Source organism: Amblyomma americanum, chromosome 10 (genome assembly GCF_052857255.1).
Source record: "Amblyomma americanum isolate KBUSLIRL-KWMA chromosome 10, ASM5285725v1, whole genome shotgun sequence".
Taxonomy (NCBI): Eukaryota; Metazoa; Arthropoda; class Arachnida; order Ixodida; family Ixodidae; genus Amblyomma; species Amblyomma americanum.
Genome location: NC_135506.1, coordinates 17,937,073 through 17,953,957, shown reverse-complemented (window position 1 = coordinate 17,953,957; position 16,885 = coordinate 17,937,073). Strand labels below are relative to the sequence as shown.

Genomic DNA, 16,885 nt, shown 5'->3' with positions numbered 1-16,885 from the left:
GTGCTAGCATACCTATGAAGCACCTTCATATTTCTTTTTTTCTTTTTCTTCCACTCCAGTGTCCACGGTGCCACATATGTATAGAAAAAAATGGAGGTTGTAACCATATGGTAAGCCCTCAAATCTTTGTCCTTTGTGCCGGCATTAAGTAGGCCTTCTTAAACTTGTTTGCCCCAAGGAACCCCCCCCCCCCCCAACATGCGCCAAGGACCCCCCCCCCCCCCCCCACTTCACAATCGGCACAACCATTAGGTGTTGCCTGTGAATTAACCATGTGTGCTTTTACCACAATAGCGTTAAAGGCACTGTTACACGGAAATCCGGCATTGATGGTGTGATAAAAAAAAATCACGAGCATGACTCTGGCCCAGAGAGCAACCTAGGAGGCATGTGGGCCACCTAGCTAGGTCACGTGACCTTGTGGTGGCATCACAACCTACCCACCGGGATTGTGAGCAAACTGCCCGCCGTGGCAGGTGGCAGTGAAATTAATGATTGGTCGCTCTGAAGAGCAACCTGGGCTCCACAAGGCCCACTGCTGTGGGCACCCGCCATCGCAGGGGCAGTGGTGCATTGCATAACCGCTGCACCACTGCGCCAGGAGGATGTAAAGGCTCCCAGCTGGTCTGTGAATGTAAAGTAGAGAATGGCCTTCTGCAACATGGGAATTACCCGCTGCTTCCTTCACCTGATGGTGCAGGCTCGGTCCATGCCGAATCCCGCAGCGGCACTGTGGTTGCCATTAGCCTCGGCGAACGTGACTACAGTTCGCTTGAACTTCAAGCTGTAGGCAGCCCTCTAGGCTCTGAAATTTTAACAGCTCAGATGCTGTGTCTGCTTTGCACACGCCTGCGAGAAGTGTACTGGGAAGGGAGGACAGGCCAGTGTGAATTGTCGCGGGAACCAGTCGGGTGGTCTAATTTGTGCCTTGTCATGTGTGTGAGCAGACATGCTAGGTAAACCTCTTCTCTTTTACAGTATCACCTTCTACCCGAACTAAGCCTTTTATCATTAGGCACTAATGCAGCTGTTTCACCTGATGATATTCTTGCAGCATTAATTCTTGCTATACAACTGCAGTCTTGCTTTCTTCACACTTGTGAAGAGTTTGTACGATCGAACAAGTGCAGAAACTAAGGTCTTCCCCCGGGATCCTCACCCTAAGAAGTAGCGTTTTAATATGGGAATTCATAACGGGCAGCACAGACAAAAGTGCTAGCGCGGAGTAGGGTTGGGCCACTGCCCTCGCCCTCAAACAGTGAATTCTGCCTTCCCTCATCCTCCCTCGCCTTCACCTCATCATGTCTTCCCTCCCTCACCCTGAACTCACCATGTCTTTCCTCCCTCACCCTCACATATTTTCATCCACCCACCCTTCCTCACCCTCACCTCACCATGTGAAATCCTCATGAGGTGAGGGTGAGGACACCCTCATGAGGGTTCGCCCTCGTGAGGATGCCCATCTCTGGTGCAGTGTGTCGATGCCTCCTTGCCCCCCTTTTTTTTCTTACTCTCTTGTTCTCTTTCTTCTTTGCAGCAATGTTACAGTTGTAAATATGATTTTTGTTGGATGTGTCTTGGAGGTATGTATGCTTCTAGCTCTTGAATCTGTATATATATATATACATATAAAGTAATCTTGCTTTAAAGCTGGGCAACAAGTCATGAGTAATCTTCAGTCTGCATTAGTTAGCCTGTGCTCTTTTTGCGTGTGCACTAGCATCTTATTCTCCAGGATGTCTTGATCTGTTTTGAGGGTTCTCTTGTCAGGCTGTACCTGTGCCATAAGTGTGTGGTGTTTGTGCCATCATGCTACAAAATTATTCTGCTACTATCTACACAGTTTTACATATTTGGTTCAGCCTGACCTTAATTGACAACAATGCGCACTAAAAACCTCGTTAATTCAGACTGCAATGGAGTGGAAAAAATGTTCCGAATTATCCGGATGTCGAGTTATCGAATGGCGTCCCAAAACTGCCAAAAACCGTTTGTGTGAAAGCGAAATTTATTTTGTGGGACCCTGGGTAAGTGTCTCCCTTTAAGGACAGCTGCGCGACAGCAGCGATTTCTCGCAGTTCCATCAAATGTTTCAATTCGTGCACGTTATCGGGAGTGGTGGAAGCAGAACCACTCCACAATGGCAAGGGTCTGCACAGCTTCTTTCAGTGTCCAAAACAGTAGCGCTGTAGTTTCTTCGCACGTGGCGTCGCATGTGAGGAGGCTTCACTGCACAAACAGCAATGGCAGGTGACGAGCACGGTGTTTGGTGCACTGGAAGAACAGAAATACTACGCATACAGAAGCGAGGGAAGCGCGCTTTGGCACTGGAGCGGCAAGATGCCTTCGAAAAACAAACAAAAAAGATCAGCATTAAGGCAGTCACTGTACCAAACGGTGTGCAGCTTGCTGGCTTGCTGTTATTTACAGCTGATAGCCGCCTTCGCCATGGGCTGGCGGCAAAGCTCCGAAAACGAAACTACCCTGTCGGACTTTCTCTAGGCCTATCGGCAGGAACCTGCCGACCATCAACATGCCTCCCTTTGCGTGCACATCAGAGGGGCATGGAGAAAATGTGACGTGCGATTAAGGCCTGTGGACGAATATCTGGATGATTGCCTGTCAAGCATGTCATATTTCGACATGGTGCCCCTTGGGGGCAGGTCAGAATTACCCTATGTGAGCCCTACGGCATCCAAATAAACAAACACTGCCCCTCATTTTTTGGTTTTGGAATGAAGGGTAGTTTCCGGCTCGGCACTAGTTTCCGGATGATGACAGTAGCGATGCGTACCTCGAAAACAGACTTCAGCGCCGTTCCTGGCATCTCTTCAGTCCGAATGAACTGGTCCACGTGCAATTTCACTCCGAATTAATGAGTGTAAGCTGCCATTGACTTATGTACATTTTTGAAAGGAGGGAGCAGGGAGGCTGAATTTCCGAATTACTGGGGGCTGAATTAACGAGGTTTGACTGCAGTACCTTTTGATGAGTAAAAAGCAAGTATGGCTACCAGATGTGGTATATGACAGCACTGATTAGAAAATGCCACCTCTCAGTAGAATGAATTATGTGGAGATGAGCTGGCAGTACGCATTGGGGAAGCGCTAATACCTTTCTCTATTACCATGGCGGTCGAGTTTCGATGGAGACGAAATCCTAGTGGCCCGCGTACTGTGCGATGCCGGTGCGCTTTAAAGAACCCCACGTGGTCGAAATTTCCGGAGCCCTTCACTGCGGCGTCCCTCATAGCCCGAGTCGCTTTGGGACGTTAAACTCCCACAAACCAAACCTTTTTCTATTAGTGAATATGCATAACTAGATTACACTCATAGTTACATGGTAACAGTTCCTAAAAAAAAAAAGGTGTAACGATTAGCAGATGACAGGACATGAAAAACGGAAGAAACGGGCGCACCTCCAGTGTAAATGTTTGTTGTGTTTTCTTCTACCGTGTTGTTTGGTCATTGGCATGGAGCACATTTTGCCAGCTGTGGATTAATCAACTAGCTTACCCTTCTTAAGAACTGCTTCACGACACCTGCCGTCCGAAAACTGCGTCACCTCATGTGGCTGCCATACACTTTTCAGACTGGAGGACACATGGGAGCGAGTACTACGAGTGCAGCCGTTATAAGGAGAACCCCAACATAGCCAACGAATCCATCCATGCACAGGCGAGGGAAGCCCTCAAGAAGTACCTTTTCTACTTTGAAAGGGTTCGTTTTCTCCGTTTGTCACTCGCAGAGCCAATATCTTGCCGGTTACGTGAGCTAACTTGTTGAAAGTCTAGCTGCTTTAGAAGGCTGTGGGGCAGGACCAGGTGTTTCGGTTGCGCTAAAGAGGAGTGCCAGGTACTTTCTCTTGACTGGAGATAGTGTATTTAAGCCTCACAAATTCTCCTAATATTTATATATGTATATGTGTGCATATAAGGTTTTTTTGAAGAAACATGAGTGAATTGTGTAACTGTACCATATTTACTCGAATCTAAGCACCCCCTTTTTTTTCACAATCGCGATGCTCAAACTGAGGTGGGGGGTGTTTAGATTAAAAAAATCTGAAATCCCCCCCCCACTTCTGTTCACGGCGAGATCTCAACAAGACTGGTATGAGAGAAAGCATATTTTGCAGACGTTAAAAAATAATGGGTGCAGACAGTGAACCCGCCGCTTGTGTCTGATACTCAGTCACTCTCACTGCCACTTGAGTCCATCGCACCGCTCTCGGTATACCAAAGCAGGTCGTCTTCCGTTAAGTCGAAGTAGTTTCTAATTGAACACTTCTTAAATGACTTAGACCCTCTTTCATGCGTCCAAAGTCCACCCTATGATGGTTGACAGGGAGGCTTTCTGCTGCTTTCCGATCGGCATCTTCCTATTGGGGTTCCACACCTCTTCTTCGTGTTCCTGTCAAAGATTAGCTTTAAAAAGGTTTGTTGACTGAAATGTCGAGGGGTTGCAGCACTGGTGTCATGCCGTCTGGAATCGCAGCCAAGTCGCAATTGCTGTTCTGAATCTTGGTCTTTACATCTGGGGTGAGATGGCCACGAAACGTGTCCGACAGAAGTAGCGACCGCTGAGCAATGCTCCCGGGCACTGCTGCCATGTTTCTAAAATCAGGTCAGACCTCAGCTCTGCTGTCATCCACCCGTCTTCCTGGACTCTTACGGTGACATCTTTAGGAAAAAATTTATTTTTTTACACATTTTTTCTTTTGAGGATGATGCATGGCAGAAGCTTTTCGCCGTCGGCTGTTATGCACAGCATCACTGTGACACGCTGCTTTTCGTACCTTCTCGTCTTCGCCTTCTCTTCTCGAGCTCCTACTTTATTAACTGTGCACGCCCTCAGCCCAGCTTGTAGCTGTGTTCCCTGCAGAGCCTCATCACACACCAATGAAAGGCAATTTTTTTCTTTGAAATCGGCTGGCAGCTTGCATATTGTTGTCCGGAGTTTCAGAGAAGATCCATTTCTTCTCATCATACGGTCCACCCAGCATTACACAAAGCACCGTGTGGGGAATCTGCATTCTTGTTGCAATCTCCATTGCTTTAATCTGGATTGCATCGGCAGTGACAGCAAAGCTCCTGCATTATTCGCTGTGAACAAGCTTCTATGCCTCTTCAATTTGCGGATGTTGGCCCTTGTGTGGTCCCGTAAACTTTGATACCGTAAACTTTGCACCTTTGATAATCTGGTCTTGCTGCTTCCTCCACCTGATGATGCAGGCTCGGTCCATGCCAAATTCCGTGGCAGCACTGTGGGTGCCATTGTCTTCGGCAGACGCTATGACAGTTTGCTTGACCTTCAAGATGTAGGCAGCCCTCTTCAAACTCGTTCCAACTCCCATTGAGGCTGCAAAACAACTGACACCAAACAAGGCAGCGCACGCCTACGATACCTTCTCGAAACCTGGCAAGCGCTTCCGATACCAGGCTCACATGACAACACGCTGATAGTTATCGGGGTTGCTTTTGGCCGGTTTTTGGCGTTCTGTGCTGCCACCTGTTGTGTAGTGTCGGAATGTAGCAACACAAGAAGCTGGAGATTGCGCCGCGGACGCACTACCTCTGGACTCCTACGGCTCCGCCTTGACGACAAGAGTGAGCATGCGTACTTGGTGGCCTTGGCTATGCGCTCTTCCTCACAAAAAAGGGGGTGCTTAGATTTAGTGCACACTTCACTTCCAAATTTTTTGCAAAAATACCGGAGGGGGATGCTTAAAATCAAGAAACAACGGTAAATATCGTAACAACCCTCATATAATACGGACATCCATGTAATACAAGGTGTAATTTGGGGATAGCAGAAGCGGGAAAAAAAAATTTTTTCATCCACGTGTAATGCGTATAGGAAAGGCAGTCAGCTCGAAGACATCCCAGAAGTCGCGGAAACGAAAGGTCCTCCAATTATTTGTGTGCGCTGACGCACCGGGTACGATGCGTCTAGAGTGGGCACCAGATATCTGCCTCGTACACATCTGGGTGTCTTGCTCGAGCTTACTCCTGTCCTGCGCCGTGAGCATGGGCAGACCGGTTCTGGCATACACGCGGGTGCGGTTCAGAAGTGTCCATAGTCGGAGCTTTAGTGATCATCATCGTCAGATTTACTGCCTTCCAAGAGGCCCTTGTCAAAGGTATCTTTTCATAGAAACACGTCTGTGTACATTTGAGTGCATTCGGTATCCTGCATGTCTTGAAATCTCAACTGCTGAGAGCTCCTCGGCAATGATGGCCCAAGTGTCCACAACCCAACTGCACAGTGTGGGTCGAGAGACCTGTATCCGGTGGCAGTAACTGCAGGCTCTCCCTACCTCATCCGAAACATGCAGCAGTGCTTGAAGTAGCGATGCTTGCGGTAGCTACGATTACTTTTCTTTTAAAAGCAGTGGAGTACTGCTTTCGCACTCCCGACACTATGGGAGGTGCGATTGTCTGGGGCATCGTGAGGTCAGGTCTGTGTAGTGAAATTGCATTGACATTGAAACTACTGACCTACGCTACCACTAGTAGCACCTCCTCTCACTTGAGGCATGATGGTGATGGCGCGAGATAACAAAACAGGAACTGCAAAGTTCGGCCGAACATTGTTTGCATCCAATTGTAATACGAGGTGGAAGTTTGACATGCTAAAATCTGAAAAAAAAAAAAACCTAGTCTTTTATGTCTGTTTTTATGTTACCATAGTCATTTTTGAAACTACCACTTGCAGTGCTACCAGTGGTGCTGAGACAGTGCAACAAAGCGTTTTCCACAGTGCAGCGACATCATTCTGACCTGTTTGTTGCCAATTACTTGATTATTTCAATATTTTTTCACTTTGGAGGCTTTACCTTACAAGATTAGACTAATGCTTATGCTTTACAATCTCATCAAGTCGTGTTATGACCCGCCGCAGTGGCTTACTAGCTATCGCTGTCAGCTCCTGAGCCTGGAGTTGGGGGTCTGAACCCCAGCTACAACGGTTGCATCATCAGTGGAGGTGCAGTGCTAAAGATTCCTGTGTACTGTGCGATGTCAGTACATGTTAAAGATCCCCAGGTGGCCGAAATGAATGCTCATGTACAGCTTTGGGACATTGAACCTTGCATATTGCACCATTCCAAATCTCGGTAGTCCCTTTTTTTCCGTTAATTTTCGCCGCTTTTTCCTTCCTCATCAGTGGGAGAATCATGCCAAGAGCCTACGGCTGGAGGAGATGACGCTAAGCGCCATCAAGAGCCGGATTAATGCCAAGGTAATGGCAAACGAGGGCACGTGGATAGACTGGGAGCACCTGCTCGAGGCCGTCGCCCTCTTGGCCAAGGTGAGTCAGTGGTGCAACTTGTGTTTGAATGAGAGCTGAGCAGGGCCAGTGCATTGTGGAAAGAACAGAACTTAACTAGGTGTGGCGGGCAAGATACAGCAAGGTAAAACTCTTGACCGTTTTCGCATGATCACTCTCTTAACGGTGTTCCCACGATCACTTTTTGTGCACGGAGGTAGGTTGGCTGTGCGGCCTTGGACACCTGCTGGCTGCACTAACGTTGTAGAACCGTGTGACGAAATGAACATGGATGCTTGAGGGTAGCCTGCAGTTTTTCATACTCATTTTCTACGCAGCATCACTGTCATGCAAAAAAAAGGCAGCTTTCGGCGAATAGCTTGTCATGTGGTGAAGCCAACCTAACTGATGGAAGCCTAGAGACAGCCCTCACCTAGTGTGCTTCACCCAGTTTGCAGTCCCCTTGTGTTTGATTTTTGCGGGGTAAAATGTGCATCCTTTTGAGTTTTCAGTTCTGCAAAATTTAAAGTTTTGATTGCAAAAAAGAGGCCTGAATCAAGGTCTTGCTGCCGTTACTAACTTTTAACAAAATTTTCTTTAAAACGTCTCTCATCCTAGGCACTGTCACTGTTCTCTATAGAGATCATTTTGGAGCTTCCCATGCATATGGTTGCGAAGACTGCTGTTGTCAGCAAGAAGAGAAATTGGTATTTGCAGTAAAGCCTCATTAAATCTTATTTCAATGGAGCAGAAAAAAAAAGTCAATTATCAAACTGTCAAATTATCAAATGGCCTCTTAAAGCTGCTGAAAGCCATTTGCGTGAAAGTAAAATTTATTTGATAAGAAGCTGGGCAATGTTCATTTCCTTTCTAAACCTCACGTGAAAGGTTTCATGACGAGTTCACCTTGTCACGGGTATTTCACTACTTTTTGAATGTCTTTTGACGAACTAAGGTTGTCAAATGATGTTTTCCCTTTTAGAACATAGCTGGCAAGAGCTGTCCTTTTGCAGCACCAAAATGAGCTGGTTTAGATTTTTTTTAAATTGTTTTCAGTGAGTCTTAGGGGTCAAGATGACAACTGCACGACAGTGACGATGTTTGGAGTTCTGTCAAATGCTTTGGTTTGTGCAAACTATCAAGAGTGTTGGAAGCAGGACTGCTCTATAGTCTCCGCGACTTCTTTTGGTGTGCGCTGCGGGAGCACTGGAGCTTCTTCACGTGTGGCGTCACACGTGAGAAGTGCACGAACAGCGAACAACACATGACGAGTGAAAAGCTTGGCGCACTGGAATAAGGGAAATACCACTCTGATGGAAGTCAAGAAAGCGCGTATTGGCGCTGAAGTGGCAAGATGCCTCTGAAAAAAATGGTGGTGGTGGGGGGGGGGTCAGCGCATGGCAGTCATCTTGGCTGGCTAGTTGATACTATGTGCGGCGCCATCACTGCGGAGTGCCGGCAAAGCTCTCGAAAATTAAACATACGGCCAGACTCTCTGTCGGCCTATCGACTGAGATCTGCTGATCATCATCGCAATTACTGTTGTGCGCATTCCAGAGGGGTGTGGAAAGCAATGCAATATGCAACTCGGGCATGAAGACAAATATTTGGACGCTCGCTCGTCAAGCAGGTCATACCTACACATCGTGCCCCTTCGGGAGCCTGCCCGAATTGACCAATGCCAGCCCCAGGGCATCAGAATAAATGAGCTTCCGACACCGTAGACTTGTACCCCTGTCACACGAGCAAATTTAATTTCATTCGAATCGAATGGCAGTTGATGCATCGAATGTCATTCGATCTCTTTCAGTGCCACACATTAAAAACAATGTAATTCGCAAATGATAGCAATGGCGATCATTGAAAAGAAAGTTACAATGAAAATATCAGCGTGCGTAAAGGGCACTTGAATTTGTTGTGTAGTATTTTGAAAGTGTGTGAGAGCATTTCTGTGCAATATTATAGAATTAAATATTATTTCCTGCCATTCTGCACCACTTTAGCCATCAAATGCCAAACCAAGTATAAAGTGAACCACAAATTAGATAACTGTAAACAGACGAAATGGCTGACACTGCAGAACATGGAAATGACTTCTAAAGATGAAGCGCTCAGTTACAGATTTAAGTACATCAAAGCTAGACATACATGGAACGCCAGCGAACAAGAAACACTCCACCCAAAATGATCAACGGTCGCAGGAACAGCTCTGTTTCACGCTCGGCCATTGCCGTTGGCTGCTGCTGAGACCAAGAGCAATAGCTATCCACGACAACCTCTGCTGCGAATAGTTTCACTCAAATATTACATTTTTTTTTTGGCAGAGCTTTACAAGTGCAACTTCTATTGCGTATCTGATGTCCAGAATATACATCCGGCTCGAGATCGAATGTGAACGAGTTCCCAAAACTCATTTGATGGCAAATGTCATTCGAACTTAATGACATTAAATGTTCTCATGTAGCAGCCGATTTATGACCTTAGATGCTAATGCCATTCGATTCGAATGACATTAAGTTTTGCTAGTGTGACAAAGGGTATTAATTACTTAGGCTTTTGAGGGGACTCCGGCAATGGTCCGAATTGCTCAGATTAACAGAGGTCGAATTAACGAGGTCTTACTGTGTTAAATCTGCCTGCTGATATTTCTGAGAGTGTTTGCATTGCTGCGATGGCAGTAACTGACTGTAATTTCTCTTGTGTGGCTTGCAGTGCCGTTATACGCTGCAGTATACCTACCCTTATGCCTATTATATGGAGCCTGGCCCCAGGAAGGAACTGGTAAGCTGTAGTCAAGTTCCACTGGCAACTTTCTCGCAGTTTATGACATGAAAACTGATTGTTGCTGTTTTTAGGTGCAGTGTGTGTAGACGCCTGATATTGAATTTGGAAAAACGTAGCATATGCGGTTTTGCACTCCCTTGAAATGATTTTGGTTCTTTGTTTGCCTGTGAGTTGTTTTACACTCATGTCTTCGTTTGTTTGTTTTTTGTTTTGTTTTTTTGGCTCTCCACAATATTGCAGAATGAATTTTTATTCTTCTTAATCTGTATGCAAATGAAATTGAGGTTTAACTTTGGCTTACTCGTTCCCTTGAGATCAGAGTCTCTGCTTTGCTTGCACTTAGCTCATTCTCGGCTGTGCTTAGAAGTTCTACCTTTTCCCATTCCTGTTTTCTGGGCTTCAGAATTGGGTACCTTGTGCATTATTGTTGCTGCTTTCGGTGAATGTTCTGTCCGAGTAAATGGCACTTACGTCTTGGTGTGACTGCAGTTTGAGTACCAGCAAGCAACCCTGGAAGCAGAGATAGAGAATCTCTCATGGAAGGTGGAACGCGCCGAGACAACAGACAGAGGGGTGCGTTCATCGCTTGGTTTGCCATTGAAGCATTGCATGGAGCAAGGCTGGCAGCGTCCAGTTCATTCAGTCTGCTTTCTTTACTGCTTGGCTAGTTCAGTGCCATCATCCTGTACATAGTCTGCACCGTTATTGTGGCTGCCGTGTTTGAGGCCAGGAGCATGGCAGAAAGCTGCACATGTTTCTGACCTGCTTGCCGCCACCTGGTCCAGCCAGCACTGGAAGCGAGGAAACAAGGTTCTGCGCTCAAAGACGGCACCTGTGATGTCACACGCACACTATATATATATATATATATATATATATATATATTGAGACACTGAGGACAAATTGAATTTGGCCGGTTAGTTTGATCTGATGACAGCAAGGCCACTTTCTCGGAAAGCGGAGTAAGCAAGACAAGGCCAAAAATTAAGGGGGTATGTGTAAGATATTTTTTTTTAATTTTTTACCAGACTTGGTGGAATTTGCTATTCTTATTCAGTTTCTTGCACTGATTTCAAATATATATATTTTTTTCAAAAAGGCCAATAAGTTATGAAATTAATGGTTTATAATTTGCAGAAACAATGAAAAATAACTGCACTACAGAAATTGACATTGACATATGGCTAGATACTAGAAAGCATAAGGAATACAATGTGAGGAGTACTTTTTCGATGTAATAAATATCGTATAGACTCGCGAAATGAACCCACATTTTTTACAGAAATGTTAACATCAGTTTGGGGGAGGGTTCATTACACGGGAAAAAAAGTTTCAAGAGGTTTTTCTGGAAGGGTCGAAAGTGCATATCATACCTCCGTCCGTCCTTCCGTCTTCAACAAACGCACACGGTCAGGCGCGTTCGTGCCGCTGGTGTTTAGCATCGTTGACTTTGATGCCATCCGACAATTTTATGGTACCCAAAGGCACCGGCCAATTGCGGCGAGATAATGCGAACATGCTGAACACGGGCTCTGAAAGTCAAGCGCGTGTTTTTTACGCAAGGTTAAAAAAACACACAAGATGGTTACGAGTGCGTAACCCAAATGTTTAAGCCTTAGCTTAGAGCACACATCTTGGCGCTCTGCCAAGTTCGCTGAGCACGCCTCCCCCCCTCCCCTTCCCTCTCCCACACCCCTTCTGGTGGGAGCTCTCCTCAAAACATAAACAAGGGGTGATATTATCGACTAGCAGTGTCTTGGCTCTGCAGACTCTTGGTGCGCTGCCAAGGTACCCGCTGCAGCTGGCGCGAAAACTGAGGAACCCACCACAAAAAGCTAAAGGCTAGAAAAAATTATGGATGATAAAAAGTGAGAGGCGGGTTCATTATGCGAGTATATATGATATTAGCGATGGGGGCTATAGTAATTCAGAGTTCACTGTTCCAAATGTCGGTACCCTTTTGTCTGACCTGAAGCAGAACTGCAAAATTTTAAAGCATAAATTCCAAAATCTGTTCCTAACATCGTGTGCTTTGCACTCTTAGCTGCATGCCACAATAAAAATTATGGAAGCCAACAGTCACCAAAACCAAGGAGCGTAGGCGATATCTTTTTTTTTTCTTTTCTTTAATTTGTGGTTTTCATCAATGGGTGAGTAATAAAAGCAGGAGAAAAAAAACCGCATGCCGCCATTGGGATCCGAACCCACGACTTCCAGATTTCGTGTCCGGTGTTCTAGCAACTGAGCTAGGGCGGCGACTGTCCAAAATTTTGCTTTCGGGGATATTTATGTGTAGTGTAACCGAACTTTAAGAGTGTTCACCAGCACCATCCTCATCCATAGCGGTGGACGTAGTATGCCCTGTATTACCATGAGTGCCACTTAGGGGCTTGATCGAACGATGAGGGTGAAAGCTGTGCGAGAACCCTCTTACGCTGCCTATGGCATCAAGACTGTCAGATTCGAGGCCTTCATTTAGCTATTTAGTCATTTAGCTATTCAGCAGACAAGGGAATGGAAATTGTGGTGACATTGATGTGTGTCATTAGCTCGTTATAACAAGCACCTCTCATTCCCTCTTCTACTATATAAAAATTTTGGTTCTAGCTGCCTTGAAGGCTGAGATATTGCTGGTGCATATGAGCAAGAAGTCAAAAATGGGTGTTTTGAAAAAAATGTTTGGGAAAAGACACCAAATAAATATCAATACCCATCTGTCTGCAATATCTGCCACGAAATACCTACTACTATTGCGTGGAATTCAGCTCATAGTGACATTATAAATTGATCCTGTGGCCAAAGTACTGATCCACGAGATGGGAAACCTGGTGAATGAAAGGAATATTAGGTGTAGATTCCGAAAATGCAATTTAAAAAAAAAATCAAATTTTTCTCTAGATTTTTTTCATCTCAGAGCCATCACCCCCCTCCCTTCACCAGAGGTTGCTTTCACAAGCAAACTGCGGTGAGGTCAAGTAGTTTTTATATGCAAATCTCTCAGGCCATCACCGTCCACTAGCAGCCAATAATCACAAGGTCCATATTTCTCTCATCATTGTCAAGAGTTAGGATCGAGTGTCAGGAAAAAACATTCCCTTTTCAGCTCCAGATTTGTCAGCAAAAGATACGTCTTGTCTTCTGCTGCTATCGAATTTTACTAAGAACAAAAATTGGATAGAATTATCCTGAATGTCTCTTTATGAGAAAATTCCCTTGCTGCTTTTGTTTATAAAGATAAAATGATTTGTGCACTCCTTAGATCTGTGCACTGCTTTCTTTGTTTGACCACGATAGGAGGCGTTGTGCAGTTACGCATAATAACAGTGATTAATGTTGCTGTGACATGCTGTGGTTGCTGTTTCAGGAGCTCCAAAACCAGATGGACGTCGCCGAGAAAAGGCGTTCGATTCTTCTCAAGGACTTCCTGGTCTAGTGGAGGCAGAATGGGCCTCTCTAGTCACTTGTGCACTCAAACACGTGGCCCCTGCTCAAGTGTACGGGCACACCTGAGAGTGGAGCAAAGGACTGTTTTTTGCACTAGGACACTTCACTAACGAAATAGTGCCCAACTTGCTGTGAGCAGATGGGCCATACCTCATCATCGCCATCATCGTGTCTTTCATGTTCGCCATCGTTTTATTATTTGCGCTAGGAGCGAAGCTAGCTGTGACTGGGTTGCCTGCCTGCAATTGTGGTGGCATTGATGTGTGCCATTAGCTCGCTTATACACTTCTGTGCCTGCCAAACTGTGGGAGAGTGGTGGAAGGGGAGCGTTGCTTATGTTGTAGTAGTACTAGATGGCACCACCACTTTCCCCCTAAGTGGTGTCCCATAATGGTGCTGCTGCACAACGTGATGCAAGGCAGCACAGGCCCTTTCACAGTCTACACTAGAGTAGTGAGAATATGAAAGCTCTGGCTGGGAAACAAATTGGATGATAAAAATGACTGGGAATTGAATAATTTTGAACAGGTCAGCCATGGATACTGATGACATGCATTACGAAACACTTTTTTTCTAAACGTGGGGCTCGGAAAGAAAGAGATCGTATAATCATCACATTGTGCACCCTTGGGAACACCACACATAGTGACATCATCATCAGCCTGTCATCATCATCAGCCTGACTACGCCCACTGCAGGGCAAAGGCCTCTCCCATGTCTCTCCAATTAGCACTGTCCTTTGCCAGCTGCGGCCACCGTATCCCCGCAAACTTCTTAATTTTATCCACTCACCTAACTTTCGGTCGCCCCTTGCTATGCTTGCCTTCTCTTGGAATCCACTCCGTCACCTTTAAGGGCCAGCAGCATTACATGCCCCACCCAAGCCCATTTCTTCCTCTTGATTTCGACTAGGATGTCATTAACTCTCATTTATTCCCTCACTCACTCTGCCCGCTTCCGGTCTTCGAAAGTTACACATCATTTTTCTTTCCATAGTTTGCTGCCTTGTCCTTAACTTAAGCTGAACCCTTTTCGTTAGCCTCCACGTTTCTGCCCCGTAGGTGAGTACCGGTATGATACAGCTGCTGTATACTTTCCTCTTGAGGGATATTGGCAGACTGCCATTCATGATCTGACATAACCCGCCATATGCGCTCCACCCCATTTTTATTCTTCTAGTTTCAGTAAAACCTCGTTGATTCGTTCCCGGTTCGTACGCTCAAAATCGTGGATATTAAAAAAATGTCCCATAGAGTTACTCTATTTTTCCCGGTTAATATGGTCTCTGAAAACTTGATTTCCTGGCTCCTACGCATAAAATTTCGACAAACTGTGGTCCTATAATACGTTTATTGACCAACCGCACATGTGCAAACATACGAGTGGGCTGAAAGAGAGCACGCGACATGTTTTTTGCGGAAGTCACCCGCCATGGTGACTGCCGCAAAAAACATGCAGTGCATCAAAAGCGAAGCACCCCCCCCCCCCCCCCCCCCCCCGAACAAGAAATAAAAACGCCGCGCTAGCATTCGCGACGGCTGTTTCTGTGGGGACGAGATATGAAGAGCAGAAACGCGGACGTTTCTTCATAGTGCAAAAGGGAAAGGAGGTGAAGCTTCTACGAACTACAGTGATGCGCTTATGTAAGAACGGGTCGGGTCTGGGAAACTCAGCTTAAAAAGCAGAAACACTGCGACAATCAGGCGCCGCGGTGGCTTTCCCACGGTACTTAGGTGTAAAGGGGCGAAGCATCCGAAAGTGATGAGATTTTGGTTACTTTCGTCAATGCCTTTGACGGACTGGATGCGTTACGAATTTCGTTCCGCGCTAAAGACAGCGCGAACGCGGACTGAATTCAGCGAGCACTGGAATAGGATCTGTTCAGCTCTTGTGCCAAGAAATGCCAATCACGTCTTTATAAAGTGAAATTGTCAATAAATGTCATTTTACCTCATTCAACAGTTACAGTTCTCAAAATCAGGCCGTTTGGATCATACGTTTTTATCGCAATTAAAAAAAAAACGTATCAACAAGGTTTTACTGTACTTCCCTGTCACAATCTGGATCAGCAGCCACTACCTGCCCTAAGTAGATATATAGTAGGGATCGATAACACAGAGGAAGTTAGTACAATTACATAATTTTGTTTAGTAAATAAAAATGATTGATGATCAATGTGAGTGGTACGGCAGAATACGTGTTACCGTTACTGTTCTATACAAACGGAGGAGCCGTTGCAACTGACAGGTTCAAACTGTGTAAGCGGGTGGCATGATCCAGGCCGTCAATCACTGTGTGACATGCTGTACACCTACTCCACTCTCCAATCTTGCCTAGCAATCGCAGTGTGATACTCAGTGACCCCTATCCCTCTCGCCGCTGCAGTGACTCAGTGGTTATGGCGCTCGGCTGCTGACCCGAAAGACGCGGATTCAATCCCGGCCGTGGCGGTCGAATTTCGATGGAGGCGAAATTCTAGAGGCCCGTGTACTGTGCGATATCAGTGCACTTTAAAGAACCTCAGGTGGTCGAAATTTCCGGAGCCCTTCACTACGGTGTCCCTCATAGCCTGAGTCGCTTTGGTACGTTAAAGGGACTATGCAATAAATTAATTGAGATTACGTAAAGCAGTCTAGAGATAGGCATTCGATCACTCGTCACCCCAATGCAAGAATTTTTGAGCTAGCATCAATAACAGCGAAGATAGACGATTAAAAATTACGCTCCTCCTCTCCCCCCTCAACTCGTACATGAGGAGCACCAGAAAAAAATAAAGAAAACAGGTCTGGGACTGCACCCCGCCTTTGAATACATCATCAGATGACGTTCGCTTTGCAACTTTCGGTTGTCGCTCCTAGCCCCTCAGAAGCAGCGGCGGCGGCGTGGCGGCATCTCTCCGGTCTCTTCTCCTTCCTGGATTGCGGCGCGCGTCAGGTTTCTTTGCTTGTCATCTGTGGTAATTAGCAGTAATAAACACGAACCTCGAGGTGCGACTGCTCGCTTTTACGGCCGCGATGGGCATCGAGCTCAATGCGTGCGCACGAAGAGCCGTGCGAGTGGCTCCGGAACTCCCGACAGAAGGAGGCGGCAGAGGAAAATTGAAACCATATGCGCGAAGGCAATGCCCTGGCTCGCACTTGCCCGAGAGGGTCGCGCGGCGGCACGAGCAGATGATTTTCACGGCTACCGGAAGTGTGCCCGTGATGTCGTGGCTGCCGTGGCTCCAGCGAATGAGAGCTTGTGGTGGCCTGGCGACGTCATGGTACAGTGACGTCTTTGTTCCACGATTTTAGTTCCAAAATCGGTCACTGCGAGTACACCAATCGGCCCGCGAATTTTGAAAAACACGGTTTTTAAAAGTTAATAATAAATTGCCGGCTCATTTCCGAAGA

The 16,885-nt window shown here is 46.3% G+C and overlaps 1 protein-coding gene across 3 annotated transcripts in view; it reads left to right on the top strand.

Moving 5' to 3' along the window:
* Positions 1–16,880, top strand: part of ari-2 (E3 ubiquitin-protein ligase ari-2) — a 37,262-nt gene extending 20,382 nt beyond the window's left edge. Inside the window, exons 8-15 of one of the 3 annotated variants that reach the window (XM_077640124.1) lie at positions 60–110; positions 1,538–1,583; positions 3,592–3,719; positions 7,164–7,307; positions 9,978–10,046; positions 10,539–10,622; positions 13,414–15,788; positions 15,840–16,880. In XM_077640124.1, coding sequence (XP_077496250.1) covers positions 60–110; positions 1,538–1,583; positions 3,592–3,719; positions 7,164–7,307; positions 9,978–10,046; positions 10,539–10,622; positions 13,414–13,482 — 591 coding nt within the window. In that variant the 3' untranslated portion in view covers positions 13,483–15,788; positions 15,840–16,880. Of the gene's footprint in view, positions 1–59; positions 111–1,537; positions 1,584–3,591; positions 3,720–7,163; positions 7,308–9,977; positions 10,047–10,538; positions 10,623–13,413 lie in introns of all 3 variants that reach the window. The other 2 variants (XM_077640122.1, XM_077640123.1) reach the window with 2 other exon arrangements.
* Positions 16,881–16,885: the final 5 nt, after the last annotated feature.